The 19,986-nt window shown below is 50.3% G+C and overlaps 1 protein-coding gene across 1 annotated transcript in view; it reads right to left on the minus strand.

The window, feature by feature from the left end:
* Window positions 1-19,986, minus strand: part of F8 (coagulation factor VIII) — a 463,887-nt gene that overhangs the window by 338,777 nt on the left and 105,124 nt on the right. The window contains exons 4-5 of the mRNA XM_069212149.1: window positions 19,436-19,648; window positions 15,192-15,263 (exon numbers count right to left, since the gene is read on the minus strand). Coding sequence (XP_069068250.1) covers window positions 15,192-15,263; window positions 19,436-19,648 — 285 coding nt within the window. The remainder of the gene's footprint in view (window positions 1-15,191; window positions 15,264-19,435; window positions 19,649-19,986) is intronic.

Below are 19,986 nucleotides of genomic sequence, written 5' to 3' on the forward strand. Positions count from 1 at the left end.
ACCTCACGACAGCCTCCAGCCCATGCACCTTCACCCAAAGTCAGCAAACGTACACCTCCTACGACCACTACCTCTTCCTCCACTCCCAAACCACCTCCATCTACCCGTCCCAGTGTTCCTAAGAAACTTATCCTGGCCACCCTTGACCTCTTTCCCTCACCTCCCCAACCCCGTCAGTCTCCTATGGCTCGACTCTCCAGGTCCCAACCTAGCACCTCAGCCACAACATCGGCGGGATCAGTGGTGCCAGTAGTCACGGGATTATGGAGTGCACCAGACAGCAGGGCAGGCAGTGTAGCAAGGAGCCACAGCACGGACAGTCCCCCACCTGTCAAGCATCAAAAGTTGGCCAGTGCCCGGCGGGAGAGGGGAAAGACACCAGCCACCAAAGCCGCTCCCAAGGGTACAGTTGGGATTGTGGAGTCAGCTGCGACACCTTCCAAGGTGGGGAAGGGGCACAAGAAAACCGGCAAGTCTGGGAAGACCGCCATCAGCCCCGCTGCCCAGGAGGCGACCGCCAGCAGCCACACTGCCCCAGACAGGACCGCCAGCAGCAGCCCCGTTGCCCAGGAGGCGACCGCCAGCAGCCACACTGCCCCAAACAGGACTGCCAGCAGCAGCCCCGCTGCCCAGGAGGCGACCGCCAGCAGCCACACTGCCCCAGACAGGACCGCCAGCAGCAGCCCAGCTGCCCAGGAGGCGACCGCCAGCAGCCCCACTGCCCCAGACAGGACCGCCAGCAGCAGCCCCGCTGCCCAGGAGGCGACCGCCAGCAGCCACACTGCCCCAGACAGGACCGCCAGCAGCAGCCCCGCTGCCCAGGAGGTGACCACCAGCAGCCTCACTGCCACAGACAGGACCGCCAGCAGCTGAACCGCTGCCTAGGACACCGCCGCTACAAGCACCGCTGCCAAGGCCACCGCCACCACAAGCACCGCTGCCAAGGACACCGCCGCCACAAGCACCGCAGGCCCATGAGCGCCAAAAGCTCTGACGCTACTGAGGCCGCCACGAGCAGGATGAAGCACTCTGGGCACAAAGCCTCCTCCAGAACCAGTGGAGACTGTTATCCACTACCTCAGTCCTTGGCAGGATGAAGCACTCTGGGCACAAAGACCCCTCCAGAACCAATGGAGACTGTTATCCACTACCTCAGTCCTTGGCAGGATGAAGTACTCTGGGCACAAGGCCCCCTCCAGAACCAGTGGAGATTGACATCTACTTGAGAGACTGTGGCTTTGCACTCCCCAGGATTGAACAGTGGGCAACCCACCCACTGTAGAGACTTGACAGACTGTGGCTTTGCACTTCCCAGGATATGGCAGTGGGAAGACCAACCACTGTAGAGACTTGAGAGACTCTGGCTTTGCACTCCCTAGGATTGAACAGTGGACATGGGACCCCCTTGTGGATTTGGCGTCGTGCACTCAACTGGCTGAGGTGCCCACCCTTTCCCTTCCCCCTGAGGTGCCTGTTTTATTTCTATCTGATGCCCCTGCAGTGTTCTCTCCGTCTTGTTCGGGTATCTTGTGTGGGCCTCGTCCATGCCTTTTGGGCCCAGTGATCCACGGACTATGATGGTGGACTCCCTTGGACTTGTTTTCTTGGTGTATTTAATTGTTTATAGTATAAATGAATAGATTTGTAAATATTTTGGATGTATGGAATTGAATATATCACAATTTTTCGACTCATTTCCTTTTGTCCTTGCATTCTTCCAGGGGGTTTGGGGGCTGTAACTGTGATGTATCATGATGATCATGATGTATTAGCGTGTGTGTTGTAGTGGATGAGGGTGGGGGTGTTGCGTGTGTGTGTCACTGTTTTTTCCCTCCCCCCTCCCCTGTGTCGTAGGTGCAGTACTCACTGTGGTCTTCGCCGCCGGCGTTCGTGCTCCTGGTAGAGGAGCAGGAAGATAAAGGCTGGAAAAATCTGGAGCTCTGGTTCCATGGCATCCTGGTTCCTCGTGGGGTATTCAGAGGTGAGCGTTTTCCCTTCGAAGTCCTGTTTCCGGCGTGTTTTTGTTTACGGTGAATCTGCCCCGGAAAAGGTGGTGGATTGGTGGGTTGTAATTCTGTGGGCGGTACATTGTCCTCCGCCTGTCTGTTGGCGGTGACCGCCGCTGTGTTTGTTTGTACCGCCATGGAGGTCAGAGTGTTAAAATGGCTGTCTATGTTGCCGGTTTTCGCCACGGTCGTAATTCCATTTTTTTTTACCGCCGGCCTGTTGGGTTGTAATGACCACCATTGTCATTATGGACCATCCGCTGTCGTGGGGCATCTGACACCTTGTCTTGGGCGAGCGAAGGGGGCTCCACATGAAGGATGGTGTCGTTCACTACTCGACTGAAGCATAATGCACTGGGGATGACTCCTATGGTAGTGTGGGGGGTTAGCCCAAACTTCCTGAGGAACAAATACAGAGCACGTTCCACATTCTTTCCTTCTGCTAATGTGATGCAAAGTGTTCTGTTTAAAGTTCTCATAAAACTCTCCACTTCTCCATTCACCTGTCGCGATCTGAGTGTGATTCTCCTTTGTCAAATGTCTCTCATCTTCAAATACTCTGCCAACTCCTGGCTGGAGAAAGAGGGTCCATTATCTGTACGGAGTTCTCGTAGAAGACCATGAGTTACCATAATCTTTTCAAGGTGAGGCATTGTTGGACTGGCAGTTACTGATTCCACAATTTCCACTCAGGGATATTTTGAAAAGTTATCAGTTACTACCAGCATATGCCGGCCATCTGGGAGACTGCCAAAGTCTCCACTTGCCTGATACCAGGAAAAAGGAGAAACAGACACTGTAATGATGGGTGCTGGTGACTTCACTGGACTGGCCGCTTGGCACATGAAGCATTGGCTGACAGTCTGTTCCACTAAACTGTCAAGGTCTGGGAACCATATTTTGCACCGCAACCTAGATTTTGTCTTAACGCCTTGATGTACATAGTGAGCCAGATCCACCACGTGTTGGTTGTTGAAGCTTCCTCAAGATTACTAGATGAGGTACTCACAGCAGGCACCTCCCTCCCTGGGGACACAGCTAGCTCATCACGACGTGCCGTGAAGACTTAAGGGCCTGTCCTTCTTCTGTTGTTCAACGGGACAGATTGCGGGTGACTTGGTCTCAGTTGCCAGATGATAGAACCGTAATCACCAAATGGATGTCGGAGAGTGATATGGGTAAGGGTCTCAACCTTTCGACCACCATCTTCATGTACTCTTCTACCTCCTCTGCTTCTAAGTCCTCCCATCTGGTGGCAGGTCTCTCATGCTGGGAGAGATAGTCTGCTGGGTTCTGAGTTTCTGGTCTGTAGAATATGGAGAAGCGGTATTCCTGAAGTTGGAAGATTCATTTTTCAATCCTTGGAGGTGGTTTGGAGGAGGATCCGGTGAAGAGAGGAATGAGCAGTTTATGATCCGTATGGACTGTGAATGGGTGTCCATAGAGATAGAGATGGAAATGCCGACACCCCCAGTGAATTGCGATGGCCTCCTCGATGTGGGAGTATCGCTGTTCAGTTTCAGTTAAAGCACGACTGGCATATGCTACTGGGGCCCATTCACAGTTGCTCTGATTCCTGGATAGCTCAGCCCCAAGGACAGTATGGCTTCTGTCCACCAATAGTTCTGATTCAAGGTGTGGATTGAAGTAAGCTAGCATTGTGCTCTCTGATAATGCATCTTTGGTTTCTTGGAAAGCCTTGTCTTGTGAGGGGCCCCATTCCCCAGATGGCATTGGATTTGGTCATTTTATGGAGAGGGGCTATGAATGAGGTGAGATTGGAAATGAAATGGCCACAGTACTTCACCATCCACAGAAAACACCGCACTACGAGGACTCTGGCTGGGACAGGAGCAGAGCAATTGTCTTGGACCTTGGCAGGGTCAAGCATGACTCAATGTTCTCAGAACTTGTACCTGAAGAAACTGACTTCCTTTTGGAGAAATGCACAATTTTCCTTGTGGATGGTGAGTCCATTCTCAGAGAGGCACTGAAAGATTGGTCGTAACAGCTCAACATGCTCTTCCAGAGTTGGAGAATGGTTTAAAATGTAATTGCAGACGTTTGGGATGCCAGGAAGTCCTGCCAGCACTCCTCGGATCGTGTCTTGGAACACCTCTGCAGCACTTGATACTCCAAACTGAGGCAATTGTATCGTCTCATGCCCACATGGGAGGAGAACATGGTGATGGCTCTTGATTCCAGTGGCAGTATCAATTGGCAGGAGCCCAGAAGTCCACCTTAGAAAATCACTTGGAGCCATTCACTTCAGCGACGCTGTAATCCACAGTCAGTGTCAGGTGCCTCTCTCAATGAATCTCCATGTTAGGGAGCCACATAACCTCACAGATTCAGAGTTCTTCCGGTTGCTTGGGCTTGTGCACCACCACTATTGGAGACACCCACGGAGTACGGCCCTCTACTTTTTCAACGATGTCCACCTCTTCCAACATCTTTAGTTCAATTTCAGTCTTCGGGGGGAGATGAAAGATATCCATCGATGACGTAGGGTGAATTTACATCATACACTAAAATATTTCAATTAGTTTTTTAAGTATTAAAATGTTCCCTATCTTACCAATTGGAAGATTGCTGCCTTGCTGGTGGAGATCTCCCCCTATGTGTGAAAAGATGCTAGCAGTAATTGTATACTCCTGGTTCCTATTATGGGAGGCTCTGGTGCCTGACTTAAGGGGGTGTAGACATGTAAGTCTATAACAAGCTGCAAATGTACACTTGTTAAATCTATTTGATATCATGCTCAAATCACCCCAGGAGGCATATCTCACCACTAGGGCAGGATGCAGGCATAGGGAAGAACAACACTGTCTTGAGCAGTTTCCTAAATTTAAGATAATCTGTACACTTTCGGATGTGCTGAGGCAACTCATTCTATTAGAACGGGGACAGGTACAAAAAAGACCTGCCGCCTGGTCGGGACCTTTTAGCACGTGGAACAATGACTAATGTTTTGTCACTGGATCTCAGACATCTGACTGGATGATAGTATTTGAGCTTCGCTTTCAGGTATCTGGGGTCTTCCTCCATCATTTATGAGTAAGACAATACATTTTTTAAATAATACTTTTCTAAACAGACAGCCAATGTAAAGATCTCAAAAGGAGTAAGGAAACAGAGCCAGATGGAAGGTTGGAAATGAGATGAGAGACGTGTAAATAGACCTGAACTTCCACCTAGAAAAAAACAACGATATCAACACCGCCAACCTATTCGACAACCTCGCCAACCTTGGCCTCAAGCAACTCATCACGTCGCCCACCCACGCCGCAGGAAACACACTCGACCCCATCTTCTCAGCCAGCAACCACATCTCCTTCAGCCACACCACCGAACTCCACTGGACCGACCATCGCTGCAGCCATTTCTCCTTCCAGAAGCCGGTCACTCACCACCTCACCACTCAACCCCCGCCACTATTGGAACAGAATCTTGACAGAACAGCTGATCTCCACCCTCGCCCAGGCTCCTCCTCCTAGGACCCGGGACCCCAACACAGCCACCACCAACCTGCATGAATGGATAGACAACTGCGCGAACACCCTTGCGCCGCTCAAACAACCCTCGGACATCCACCACAGAGCCAAGGCCAGCTGGTTCACCCCGACCTACAGGCCTCCAAACGGGAATGCCAAAGAATGGAGAAGACCTGGCGCCTTGTACCTACCGAACCCAACCACATCGCCCTTAAGGCTGCCATCCACAAACATCACCAGCTGATCCGCACCACCCAAAGAACCTACTACAAAAGCTGCCTAGACACCAACGCTCACAACAACAGAGAGCTCTTCGGCATCATCAAAGAACTCTCCAACCCCAGGCCCTGCTCCTACGAACCCCCGCCATCACAGGAGCTCTGCAACTCCCTCGTCACTTAATTCCGTCGAAAGATCGAAGACATCTACAACAGCTTCAAACCCCACACCAACCAGACAACCACAGACAGCCACGAACCCGACGCACCAAGCAACATCAAATCTCTATGCTCCTAGACCCACGTCAACAATGAAGACACCATCAACACCATGGCCTCCATCCACTCCGGCTCCCCCTCGGACCCCTGCTGTGAGAAAGTAGCCTCTTTTTAGCCTTTGTTCCCCCCACTTTTGGCCTGTTTGTGAGTGTATGTCAGGGTGTTTTCACTGTCTCACTGGGATCCTGCTAGCCAGGGCCCAGTGCTCATAGTGAAAACCCTATGTTTCCAGTATGTTTGTTATGTGTCACTGGGACCCTGCTAGTCAGGACCCCAGTGCTCATAAGTTTGTGACCTATATGTATGTGTTCCCTGTGTGATGCCTAACTGTCTCACTGAGGCTCTGCTAACCAGAACCTCAGTGGTTATGCTCTCTCTTTACAAATTGTCACTAACAGGCTAGTGACCAATTTCACCAATTTACATTGGCATACTGGAACACCCTTATAATTCTCTAGTATATGGTACTGAGGTACCCAGGGTATTAGGGTTCCAGGAGATCCCCATGGGCTGCAGCATTTCTTTTGCCACCCATAGGGAGCTCTGACAATTCTTACACAGGCCTGCCACTGCAGCCTGAGTAAAATAACGTCCACGTTATTTCACAGCCATTTACCACTGCACTTAAGTAACTTATAAGTCACCTATATGTCTAACCTTTACCTGGTAAAGGTTGGGTGCTAAGTTACTTAGTGTGTGGGCACCCTGGCACTAGCCAAGGTGCCCCCACATTGTTAAGGGCAAATTCCCCGGACTTTGTGAGTGCGGGGACACCATTACACACGTGCACTATACATATGTCACGACATATGTATAGCGTCACAATGGTAACTCCGAACATGGCCATGTAACATGTCTAAGATCATGGAATTGTCACCCCAATGCCATTCTGGTATTGGGGAGACAATTCCATGATCCCCCGAGTCTCTAGCACAGACCCGGGTACTGCCAAACTACCTTTCCCGGGGTTTCACTGCTAGTCAGGACCCCAGTGCTCATAAGTTTGTGACCTATATGTATGTGTTCCCTGTGTGATGCCTAACTGTCTCACTGAGGCTCTGCTAACCAGAACCTCAGTGGTTATGCTCTCTCTTTACAAATTGTCACTAACAGGCTACTGACCAATTTCACCAATTTACATTGGCATACTGGAACACCCTTATAATTCCCTAGTATATGGTACTGAGGTACCCAGGGTATTGGGGTTCCAGGAGATCCCTATGGGCTGCAGCATTTCTTTTGCCACCCATAGGGAGCTCTAACAATTCTTACACAGACCTGTCATTGCAGTCTGAGTGAAATAACGTCCACGTTATTTCACAGCCATTTACCACTGCACTTAAGTAACTTATGAGTCACCTATATGTCTAACCTTTACCTGGTAAAGGTTGGGTGCTAAGTTACTTAGTGTGTGGGCACCCTGGCACTAGCCAAGGTGCCCCCACATTGTTCAGGGCAAATTCCCCGGACTTTGTGAGTGCGGGGACACCATTACACACGTGCACTATACATATGTCACGACATATATATAGCGTCACAATGGTAACTCCGAATATGGCCATGTAACATGTCTAAGATCATGGAATTACCCCCTCTATGCCATCCTGGCATTGTTGGTACAATTCCATGATCCCAGTGGTCTGTAGCACAGACCCTGGTACTGCCAAACTACCTTTCCCGGGGTTTCACTGCAGCTGCTGCTGCTGCTGCCAACCCCTCAGACAGGTTTCTGCCCTCCTGGGGTCCAGCCAGGCTTGGCCCAGGAAGGCAGAACAAAGGACTTCCTCAGAGAGAGGGTGTTACACCCTCTCCCTTTGGAAAAAGGTGTCAGGGCTGGGGAGGAGTAGCCTCCCCCAGCCTCTGGAAATGCTTTGATGGGCACAGATGGTGCCCATCTCTGCGTAAGCCAGTCTACACTGGTTCAGGGATCCCCCAGCCCTGCTCTGGTGCGAAACTGGACAAAGGAAAGGGGAGTGACCACTCCCCTGACCTGCACCTCCCCTGGGAGGTGCCCAGAGCTCCTCCAGTGTGCTCCAGACCTCTGCCATCTTGGAAACAGAGGTGCTGCTGGCACACTGGACTGCTCTGAGTGGCCAGGGCCAGCAGGTGACGTCAGAGGCTCCTTCTGATAGGCTCTTACCTGTGTTGCTAGCCTATCCTCCTTCCTAGGTAGCCAAGCCTCCTTTTCTGGCTATTTAGGGTCTCTGCTTTGGGGAATTCTTTAGATAACGAATGCAAGAGCTCATCAGAGTTCCTCTGCATCTCTCTCTTCACCTTCTGCCAAGGAATCGACCGCTGACTGCTCTGGACGCCTGCAAAACTGCAACAAAGTAGCAAAGACGACTACTGCAACCTTGTATCGCTGATCCTGCGGCCTTCTCGACTGTTTTCCTGGTGGTGCATGCTGTGGGGGTAGTCTGCCTCCTCTCTGCACTAGAAGCTCCGAAGAAATCTCCCGTGGGTCGACGGAATCTTCCCCCTGCAACCGCAGGCACCAAAAGACTGCATCACTGGTCCTCTGGGTCCCCTCTCAGCACGACGAGCGTGGTCCCTGGAACTCAGCACCTCTGTCCAAGTGACTCCCGCAGTCCAGTGACTCTTCAGTCCAAGTTTGGTGGAGGTAAGTCCTTGCCTCCCCACTCCAGACTGCATTGCTGGGTACCGCGTGATTTGCAGCTGCTCTGGCTTCTGTGCACTCTTCCAGGATTTCCTTTGTGCACAGCCAAGCCTGGGTCCCCGACACTCTAACCTGCAGTGCACGACCTCCTGAGTTGTCTTCCGGCGTCGTGGGACCTTCCTTTGTGACTTCGGATGAGCTCCGGTTCACTCTTCTTTGTAGTGCCTGTTCCGGCACTTCTGCGGGTGCTGCTTGCTTCTGAGTGGGCTCCTTGTCTTGCTGGGCGCCCCCTCTGTCTCCTCACGCAATTGGCGACATTCTGGTCCCTCCTGGGCCACAGCAGCATCCAAAAACCCTAACTGCGACCCTTGCAGCTAGCAAGGCTTGTTTGCGGTCTTTCTGCACGAAAACACCTTTGCAAGCTTCTACACGACGTGGGGCATCCATCCTCCAAAGGGGAAGTTCCTAGTCCTCTTTGTTCTTGCAGAATCCACAGCTTCTACCATCCGGTGGCAGCTTCTTTGCACCCTCAGCTGGCATTTCTTGGGCATCTGCCCACTCACGACTTGAGTGTGACTCTTGGACTTGGTCCCCTTGTTCCACAGGCACTCTCGTCTGGAAATCCATTGTTGTTGCATTGCTGGTGTTGGTCTTCCTTGCAGAATTCCCCTATCACGACTTCTGTGTTCTCTGGGGAACTTAGATGCACTTTACACCTACTTTTCAGGGTCTTGGGGTGGGCTATTTTTCTAACCCTCACTGTTTTCTTACAGTCCCAGCGACCCTCTACAAGCTCACATAGGTTTGGGGTCCATACGTTATTCGCATTCCACTTTTGGAGTATATGGTTTGTGTTGCCCCTATACCTATGTGCTCTCATTGCAATCCATTGTGACTGTACAGTGCTTGCATTGCTTTATATTGCTATTACTGCATAACTTTGGTATTGTGTACATATATCTTGTGTATATTTGCTATCCTCATACTGAGGGTACTCACTGAGATACTTTTGGCATATTTGTAGGAAAGTACCATCTTGCCTGGCATGTTACCCCCATTTTTCACTGTATATATGTTGTTTTAGTTGTATGTGTCACTGGGACCCTGTTCACCAGGGCCCCAGTGCTCATAAGTGTGCCTGAATGTGTTACCTGTGTAGTGACTAACTGTCTCACTGAGGCTCTGCTAATCAGAACCTCAGTGGTTATGCTCTCTCATTTCTTTCTAAATTGTCACTCACAGGCTAGTGACCAATTTTACCAATTTGCATTGGCTTTCTGGAACACCCTTATAATTCCCTAGTAAATGGTACTGAGGTACCCAGGGTATTGGGGTTCCAGGAGATCCCTATGGGCTGCAGCATTTCTTTTGCCACCCATAGGGAGCTCTGACAATTCTTACACAGGTCTGCCACTGCAGCCTGAGTGAAATAACGTCCACGTTATTTCACAGCCATTTTACACTGCACTTAAGTAACTTATAAGTCACCTATATGTCTAACCTTTACCTGGTAAAGGTTAGGTGCAAAGTTACTTAGTGTGAGGGCACCCTGGCACTAGCCAAGGTGCCCCCACATTGTTCAGAGCCAATTCCCTGAACTTTGTGAGTGCGGGGACACCATTACATGCGTGCACTACATATAGGTCAATACCTATATGTAGCTTCACAATGGTAACTCCGAATATGGCCATGTAACATGTCTAAGATCATGGAATTACCCCCTCTATGCCATCCTGGCATTGTTGGTACAATTCCATGATCCCAGTGGTCTGTAGCACAGACCCTGGTACTGCCAAACTGCCTTTTCTGGGGTTTCACTGCAGCTGCTGCTGCTGCCAACCCCTCAGACAGGGTTCTGCCCCCCTGGGGTCAAGCCAGGCTTGTCCCAGGATGGCACAACAAAGGACTTCCTCTGAGAGAGGGTGTTACACCCTCTCCCTTTGGAAAATGGTGTGAAGGCAGGGGAGGAGTAGCCTCCCCCAGCCTCTGGAAATGTTTTCTTGGGCACAGATGTGCCCAATTCTGCATAAGCCAGTCTACACCGGTTCAGGGACCCCTTAGCCCCTGCTCTGGCGTGAAACTGGACAAAGGAAAGGGGAGTGACCACTCCCCTGACCTGCACCTCCCCTGGGAGGTGTCCAGAGCTCCTCCAGTGTGCTCCAGACCTCTGCCATCTTGGAAACAGAGGTGCTGCTGGCACACTGGACTGCTCTGAGTGGCCAGTGCCACCGGGTGACGTCAGAGACTCCTTCTGATAGGCTCCTTCAGGTGTTAGTAGCCTATCCTCTCTCCTAAGTAGCCAAACCCTCTTTTCTGGCTATTTAGGGTCTCTGTCTCTGGGGAAACTTTAGATAACGAATGCAAGAGCTCATCAGAGTTCCTCTGCATCTCTCTCTTCACCTTCTGCCAAGGAATCGACTGTTGACCGCGCTGGAAGCCTGCAAAACTGCAACATAGTAGCAAAGACGACTACTGCAACTCTGTAACGCTGATCCTGCCGCCTTCTCGACTGTTTTCCTGGTGGTGCATGCTGTGGGGGTAGTCTGCCTCCTCTCTGCACTAGAAGCTCCGAAGAAATCTCCCGTGGGTCGACGGAATCTTCCCCCTGCAACCGCAGGCACCAAAAAGCTGCATTACCGGTCCCTTGGGTCTCCTCTCAGCACAACGAGCGAGGTCCCTCGAATCCAGCAACTGTGTCCAAGTGGCCCCCACAGTCCAGTGACTCTTCAGTCCAAGTTTGGTGGAGGTAAGTCCTTGCCTCACCTCGCTAGACTGCATTGCTGGGAACCGCGACTTTTGCAGCTACTCCGGCCCCTGTGCACTTCCGGCGGAAATCCTTTGTGCACAGCCAAGCCTGGGTCCACGGCACTCTAACCTGCATTGCACGACTTTCTAAGTTGGTCTCCGGCGACGTGGGACTCCTTTGTGTAACTTCGGGTGAGCACCATTTCACGCATCCTTGTAGTGCCTGTTTCTGGCACTTCTCCGGGTGCTACCTGCTCCAGAGAGGGCTCCTTGTCCTTCTCGACGTCCCCTCTCTCTCCTGGTCCAATTTGCGACCTCCTGGTCCCTCCTGGGCCACAGCAGCGTCCAAAAACGCTAACCACACGATTTGCAGCTAGCAAGGCTTGTTGGTGTTCTTTCGGCGGGAAAACACTTTTGCACGACTCTCCACGGCGAGAGAGATCCGTCCACCAAAGGGGAAGTCTCTAGCCCTTTTTGTTCCTGCAGAAACCTCAGCTTCTTCTGTCCAGTAGAAGCTTCTTTGCATCCACAGCTGGCATTTCCTGGGCATATGCCCATCTCCGACTTGCTTGTGACTTTTGGACTTGGTCCCCTTGTTCCACAGGTACCCTAGATTGGAAATCCATTGTTGTTGCACTGTTGGTTTGTGTCTTTCCTGCATTATTCCTCTATCACAACTTCTTTGTCTTTTGGGGAACTTTAGTGCACTTTGCACTCACTTTTCAGGGTCTTGGGGAGGGCTAATTTTCTAACTCTCACTATTTTCTAATAGTCCCAGCGACCCTCTACAAGGTCACATAGGTTTGGGGTCCATTCGTGGTTCGCATTCCACTTTTGGAGTATATGGTTTGTATTGCCCCTATCCCTATGTGTCCCCATTGCATCCTATTGTAACTATACCTTGTTTTCACTGTTTTCTAAGACTATACTGCATATTTTTGGTATTGTGTACATATATCTTGTGTATATTTCCTATCCTCTCACTGAGGGTACACTCTAAGATACTTTGGCATATTGTCATAAAAATAAAGTACCTTTATTTTTAGTATAACTGTGTATTGTGTTTTCTTATGATATTGTGCAAGTGACACTTGTGGTACTGTAGTAGCTTCACACGTCTCCTAGTTCAGCCTAAGCTGCTCTGCTAAGCTACCATTATCTATCAGCCTAAGCTGCTAGACACCCTATACACTAATAAGGGATAACTGGGCCTGGTGCAAGGTGCAAGTACCCCTTGGTACTCACTACAAGCCAGTCCAGCCTCCTACATTGGTTGTGCAGCGGTGGGATAAGTGCTTTGAGACTACTTACCACTCTTGTCATTGTACTTTTCATAAGAGAAAAATATACAAAACAAGTTCAGTGTGTGTACACATAGCTAAAAAGTTTTGCATTTCCTCTTTTCACTCTTTTCTAAAGTGCTGAAAAGTACTTCTAAACTTTCAAAAAGTTCTTAAAAGTTTAAAAAGTTTTTTTCTGTCTTTCCAAAAAGTTCTGAAAACTTTTTTCTCTTTTGCTATCACTTTAACTCTCTCTAAAAATGTCTGGCACAGGCCAAAATGTTGATCTGTCCAAACTTGCATATGATCACCTTAGCTGGAAAGGAGCAAGGAGTCTCTGCATAGAGAGAGGTTTGAGTGTAGGGAAGAATCCTTCCTTGGAACTGTTAATTAACATGCTTAGAGAACAAGATAAGGCCATAAGTGCCCCATCTGTTGAAAAAGTAGCTAATGGTTCTCAATCTGATCCAGGGACTCCCCCAGGAAAAGATTCAGGAAAGAAACTTCTTAGCCTGCCCATTACTAGACAGTCTAGCATAGTTGGTACTGAGGTGGAGTCACATCATACAGATGATGTGCTCTCACATTACACTGTCAGCCAAGCTGTTAGGGTGCCCTCTGTAAGGGACAGGTCTCCTTCTGTTCATTCCCATCATACCTCTGTATCTAGAAATGTCCCTCCCACCAGCCCTGATGACAGATTGTTAGAAAGGGAACTCAATAAGTTGAGGGTGGAACAAACCAGACTGAAGCTTAAAAAGCAACAGCTGGATTTGGATAGACAGTCTTTAGAAATAGAGGTACCCACTACAAACCAGGCCAGCCTCCTACACCTGCCCACACCAGATCTTCAATAAGGCAAGCGACATCATCACCCCCCACCGTCGTGCCATCATCAACAGCTCCTTCGAGACAGCCACCTTCCCGGAGAGCTGGAAACACGCCGATGTCAACGCCCTGTTGAAGAAACCCAAGGCGGTCCCGGATGACCCCAAAAACTACCGACCCATCTCCCTCCTCCCCTTCCCAGCGAAGGTCATTGAAAAAATCGTGAACAGCCAACTATCCCGTTTCATGGAAGACAGCAAAGCGCTCGATACCTCCCAATCCGGATTTCGCAAGAACCACAGCACTGAGACTGCACTCATTGCTGTAACAGATGACATCAGGACCATGCTCAATGAAGGTGAAACTGCAGTGCTCATCCTCCTGGACCTCTCCGCAGCCTTCAACACCGTTTGTCACTACAACCTTCGAACACGCCTCCACAACGCCGGGATCTGCGGCAAGGCCCTCGACTGGATCTCTTCATTCCTCTCCGGCAGAACCCAGAGAGTCTGCCTTCCGCCTTACCTGTGCGAATCCTCCAAAACATCTGTGACGTCCCCCAGGGATCCTCCCTCAGCCAACACTCTTCAACGTTTACATGGCTCTTCTCGCCAACATCGCACAATCCCACCACATCAACCTAGTATCCTATGCAGATGACACCCAGCTGATCATCTCCGTCACGAAAGACCCTACAACCGCAAGAAACAACCTCCACTTTGGACTTCACGCCATCGCCAACTGGATGGAATCAAGCCGCCTCAAGTTAAACACAGACAAAACAGAGATCCTCATCTTCGGCAGCAACCCCTCCGCTTGGAACGACTCCTAGTGGCCTACCTCCCTAGAGGCCGCACCCACACCCACCACCCAAGTACGAAACCTGGGAATCATCTTGGACTCGGCACTCAGCATGACTCAGCAGGTCAATGCAGTCTCCTCTTCCTGCTACACTACCCTTTGCATGATCCGCAAGATTTTCAAGTGGATTCCCGTCGAAACCAGAAAGACAGTCACCCACGCCCTGGTCAGCAGCCGACTGGACTACGGCAACGCACTCTATGCAGGAACCACGGCCAAACTACAAACGAAAATGGAACGTATCCAAAACGCCTCCGCCCGACTCATCCTCGACATCCCACTCCGTGACCACATCTCTCAGAGACCTAAACTGGCTACCCGTATCGAAGAGGATTACCTTCAAACTACTCACCCACGCACACAAAGCCCTCCACAACATAGGTCCGGCCTACCTCAACGACAGACTCACCTTCCACACTCCCGTCCGCCAGCTCCGCTCCGCCAGCCTCGCCCTCGCCTCCGTCCCCCGCATTCGCCGCACCACCGCCAGAAGAAGATCCTTCTCTCACATCGCCGTCAAGACCTGGAACTCCCTACCGCTCCACGAACACCATACCCAGGACCTCCTGACTTTCAGGAAACGCCTCATGACATGGCTATTCGACCAGTAGCTCCCCACCTCCCCCCAGCCCCTTGAGACCCTGCCGGGTGAGTAGCGCACTTTATAAATTACGTGATTGATTGATTGATTGATTGAATATCAAAAGAGTGTTGATTTACTCATATGAGCAGGAGTAGATTTACACATGAGTAAATCTACGTGAGTAAATTTCCCAATGTGGATCAGGTCCATTTATTTTCCTGTGAGTGTAAGTGATTATTAGATCAATGTTTTTGAATGAGACAACAGGAATAGTTCTTACCTTCATCGAAGACCGAGACGAGAAGCACAAGCTCCTGCACGCTGGCCTGGGTCTGCTGACCAGTCAGAGTTCCTGGAGGAAGAGAGACAAGCTGAAGGATGAATGGTTGGATGACAGCAGGTGCACATGTTTAACAGAGCTGGGAACAACCACCCAGTGGTGCAGATACAGACTGAACCCATAATTGCTGCACTGAGAAGGCTTTACAAGTATGTCCATGGCAGGAAGCATGAATGTATGGATACACATGTTCATTGAGAGCTGGATGACCCAGCCCATGATGCTTGGATGCAGATGGCTACCACCGTCATAGCAGTGAGAAAGTCTTGTACATTCATAAACGTTCATAGATAAGATTCACGATTGGATGAATGCAGGTGTTCATACAAAGGTAACTGAAGGCACCCTGTGACACCTGGAAACAGTCAGCTCCCACACACACTGCACCAAGAAGTCTTTACCCTTTTATGTTCACAGAAGGTAGTGATGAGGCTTGTTCCAAGTAGCAGTGCCCGTAACATCAGCACAATAAGTGTGAAGCTCTGCACATGGCTGTCATCCACCTTCCTGGATGGACCACTTAAAAGGTCCAGGCCCAGTGTAGTAAGTCCCCTCCCTCCAACAACTGAATCTGCTGATGCCCACCCAACCCCACCATCAACCAAATGTCAGTGATCAGGAGGACAGTTAGAAATGGGGTTTCTAGTTGGCAGTCGGTTTGCACCCTGTCCAAGTAGGGACCCTCACTCTAGTCAGGATAAGGGAGATACCCGCTCAGATAACCCCTGCTCACCCCCTTGGTAGCTTGGCACGAGCAGTCAGGCTTATCTCAGAAGCAATGTGTAAAGCATTTGCCCATAACACACAGTAATAAGTGAAAACACTACAAAAGGACACCATACCAGTTTTAGAAAAATAGCCAATATTTATCTATATAAAACAAGACCAAATATGATAAAAATCCAACATACAGTAAGAAAAATATGAATTCTGCAAGATTTACTCAAAACTACAGTTCCTTGAAGTCGATAGCTCCACCTGGGGTTATCACGGCGTCGTGATCAACAAAACCAACAGTTCAGGCCGGCCGCGGCGTTGTGGGCCAGCTACGCTGTCGGGAAGACCCGCAAACAGTACCTTGGATTTTCAGGGCGTCGTGATCGTCGCGGTGAGCTCCGGAGATCGGGTTCGCTCAAGTTGCGGTGTCGGTTCCAGAGTCGGTGCAGGAGTCGTCGGGCCCTTGAGCACACATGCATTGCAGATCGAACTCAAGGCTGATGAAGTCAGATGCGCTGGTGTGGATGGCGTCGGGGCTGCAGGGCGAAGCGGGACAATGCGATGTGCGGTGCCCACAGGCCAAAGTGCAGGCATCAGCTCGGTGAAGGCGTCCAGCAGCATCGGTGAGACCAGGGCTGCGGTGTGAAGCAGGACGGTGCGACATGCGGTGTCCACAGGTCATGGTGCAGGCAGCGGCGTTGTCATTGCTGAAGCGCTGACGTCGGTAGGCCCAAGCCAGCGGTGCAGGACGGGACGGTGCTTCGTGACCCCCACGAGCAGTGTCCACAGGCCACGGTGCAGGCAGGATGCCTGGTGATGACACAAGAGTCGACGGTGCTAGCGTCGGTGGACTGGGGCTGCGGTGCGGGATGATACGGTGCTTTGTGTACCTTACGAGCGGTGTCCACAGGCCACGGTGAAGGCAGCGGCGCCGGTGTCAACAGGAGCGTCGTCTTCGGGGATGCCCAGGCTGCAGTGTGAGCAGGCAATGCCGGAGTGCGGGGCCCACAGGTCACAGTGCGAGCAGCTGCTCGGTGAAGTCATCCGATGACGGCGTCGGTGAGACCAGGGTCACGGTGCGAAGCGGGGCAATGCAACTCCATGTGGCGTCGGCAGGTCACGGTGCAGGCCAGCGGCGTCGTTGGCGCCGTCGCTGTGGTTTCTCCTCTTGAACAGCACAAAACACACAGTTTCCAGTGCTGCAGGTCGAGGAAACTGAAGTTTTTGGTGTCCCTGAGACTTCCAACAGGAGGCAAGCTCTATTCCAAGCCCTTAGAGAATTTTCTCAAGCAGGACACACAGCAAAGTTCACCCTTTGCACTCTTTTTAGGCAGAAGCAGCAACTGCAGGTGAGTCCAGCAAAGCAACACAGCAAAGGGACAGTGCTCCTCCTTCAGATCTTCAGCTCTTCTCCTGGGCAGAGGTTCCCCTTGATTCCAGTTCTGCCTTTGAAGTTGGCAAACTTCAAAGCAAAGTCTCAAGTGTTTGTGAGATCCTTCCTTGTCCAGGCCAGGCCCCAGACATTCACCAGGGGGTTGGAGACAGCACTGCGTGAGTCCTTTCAGATGTGAGTGACCACTCCTCCCCTCCCCTCCAGCACAGATGGCTAATCAAGATATGCAGGCTACAGCCCAGCTCCCTTTGTGTCACTGTCTAGAGGAGAGGTGTGAACAGACCAACTGTCAAACTGACCCAGATGGGGAATCCACAAACAGGCAGAGTCACAGAATGGATGAAGCAAGAAAATGCCTACTTTCTAAAAGTGGCATTTTCAAACTAACAATCTAAGAAACAACTTCACTATAAGATGTATTTTTAAATTGTGAGCTCAGAGACCCCAAACTCCACATTCTTATCTGTTCTCAAAGAGAATATGCACTTTAAGGATATTTAAAGGCAGCCCCCATGTTAACCTATGAGAGATAGGCCTTGCACAGTGAAAACCGAATTTGGCAGTATTTCACTGTTAGGACATATAAAACACACTAGTATATGTCCTACCTTAAACATACACTTCACCCTGCCCATGGGGCTATCTAGGGCCTAACTTAGGGGTGCTTTACATGTAGTAAAAGGGAAGGTTTGGGCCTGACAAGTAGGTACACTTGCCAAGTCGAATTGGCTGTTTAAAACTGCACACACAGACACTGCAATGGAAGGTCTGAGTCATGTTTACAGGGCTACTAATGTGGGTGGCACAACCAGTGCTGCAGGCCCACTAGTAGCATTTGATTTACAGGCCCTGGGAACCTCTAGCGCACTTTACTAGTAAATCAAATATGCCAATCATGGATAAACCAATCAACAGTAAAATGTATATAGGAAGCACTTGCACTTTAGCACTGATTAGCAATGGTAAAGTGCGCCGAGACAATAAACCAGCAAAAACAGACCTAAAAAAATAGGAGGACGAAGGCAAAAAGTTTGGGGATAACCCTGCAAAAAGGGCCATTTCCAACAAGGACTAATCAGCAATCCTTTTTAAAAAGGTTTCTAAAGTTTCTAAATTCAGCCGTGTCTGCATCCTCCACACTTCAGTGTCAAAGGCTACTTCCTGCAGCTGAGGAAAGAGGCAACACAATTCCACTGTTTGTCACAACTTCCATCTTATGCCATGTCAAAACCAAGGGCAATACTGAATGGATGCTACTGGCTTCAGCATTCACACACTCTAACAATGTGAAGTCCTGCTTCATACACACACATTCAACATCTACACATGGATGGCAGTACAGGGTCTGGCATGACATCTAAGTGGAACTTTACACAGCAGGCATGGAGGCCTCTTGCTTTCAGCCTGGACCTGGTAAACAGACATGGACAATGCTATGCGCTCTGAAACTGTTTGCTACCGCCACTGCTTGCTGTCCGTGTCACTGAGGCTACAGTCTAGGGTCAACTAGAAAACACGCTTTTGGCACTTCTATGCCCTGAGAGCCTGGCTCGGGTTTGTGGTAAATTTCAATATGCAAACAGAATTTCACGTATGCTGGGGCCAACATGTTCACATGCAGTCAGGTTACTCAGGGTGGGGTGCAAGGCAGTTTAACATTCCTGCATCAACAGGACTATGTTCCATACCTCCATCCTGGGCAATGTGGATTTATGTGTGATGCGCTGTGGCATGGTGTGGTATGGTGTGATGCAGTATGATGTGCTGTGGTATGATGCGCTGTGGCATGGGGTGGTATGTTGTGATGCAGTAAGATGGGGTGTCATATGATGCTCTGCAGCATGGTGTGATGTATAGTATGATGTGATGCTCTGGCATGGTGCTATGTGGTGGTTTATGATGTGATGCAGTTTGTCATGGTGCGGTGTGGATCATACTGTGGCATGACGTGCTGTGATATAATATCATGGTCTCTAAAACACGCATGCACCTACTGGCTTCTTGATCTTCAGCACACACAGGTGTGAGAAGAAGGAAGGCACTAGGATTAAAGCGCCCTCTTCCCCAGCCTTACCTGGCTTGCAGACCAGCAGTGCCCCGATCAGGCCCGCGTTGAAGTCACGGCTGGGCTCCGTGTGTGAGAAGTAGCAGTAGGTAAGACAGACCGAGTCTGCCTCCAGGGGCCCGTAGTTCTCTGGAATCTCCCAGACGTAGGTGTGAGTGTCACCAGGGGCCACAGCATCATCCTCTTTCTCTGACTGGCTGCTCCTGTCCTCATACCCAGCACCTAAAATCAAGACAGGCCTCATTGTGGTATTTGTTGCCTTTTGTTTACAGGGTTTGCCTTTTTACAAACTTCATTTTATGTTGCAAGATGTTGAGGCACATTCCACAAAGAGCATATTTACTGCCTCAAAAGCATCTCAAGAAGTGTTGCACACGAGGCGAGGAGTGCACAGATACAGGTGATGCTTGAGTGGTGGAACCATGCAGTGACCCTTCTAGAAAGGGTGGTTTTATTTATTCCATTATAAAACAGGACTACAGGTCCCAGAATTCCAGAAAGCTGTCTGTGTGCCTTTGTGAGGTGACTGGATGAGCAGAGTACAGAGTGACAACTTTCTA

Source organism: Pleurodeles waltl, chromosome 10, assembly GCF_031143425.1.
Source record: "Pleurodeles waltl isolate 20211129_DDA chromosome 10, aPleWal1.hap1.20221129, whole genome shotgun sequence".
In the NCBI taxonomy this organism is placed as follows: domain Eukaryota; kingdom Metazoa; phylum Chordata; class Amphibia; order Caudata; family Salamandridae; genus Pleurodeles; species Pleurodeles waltl.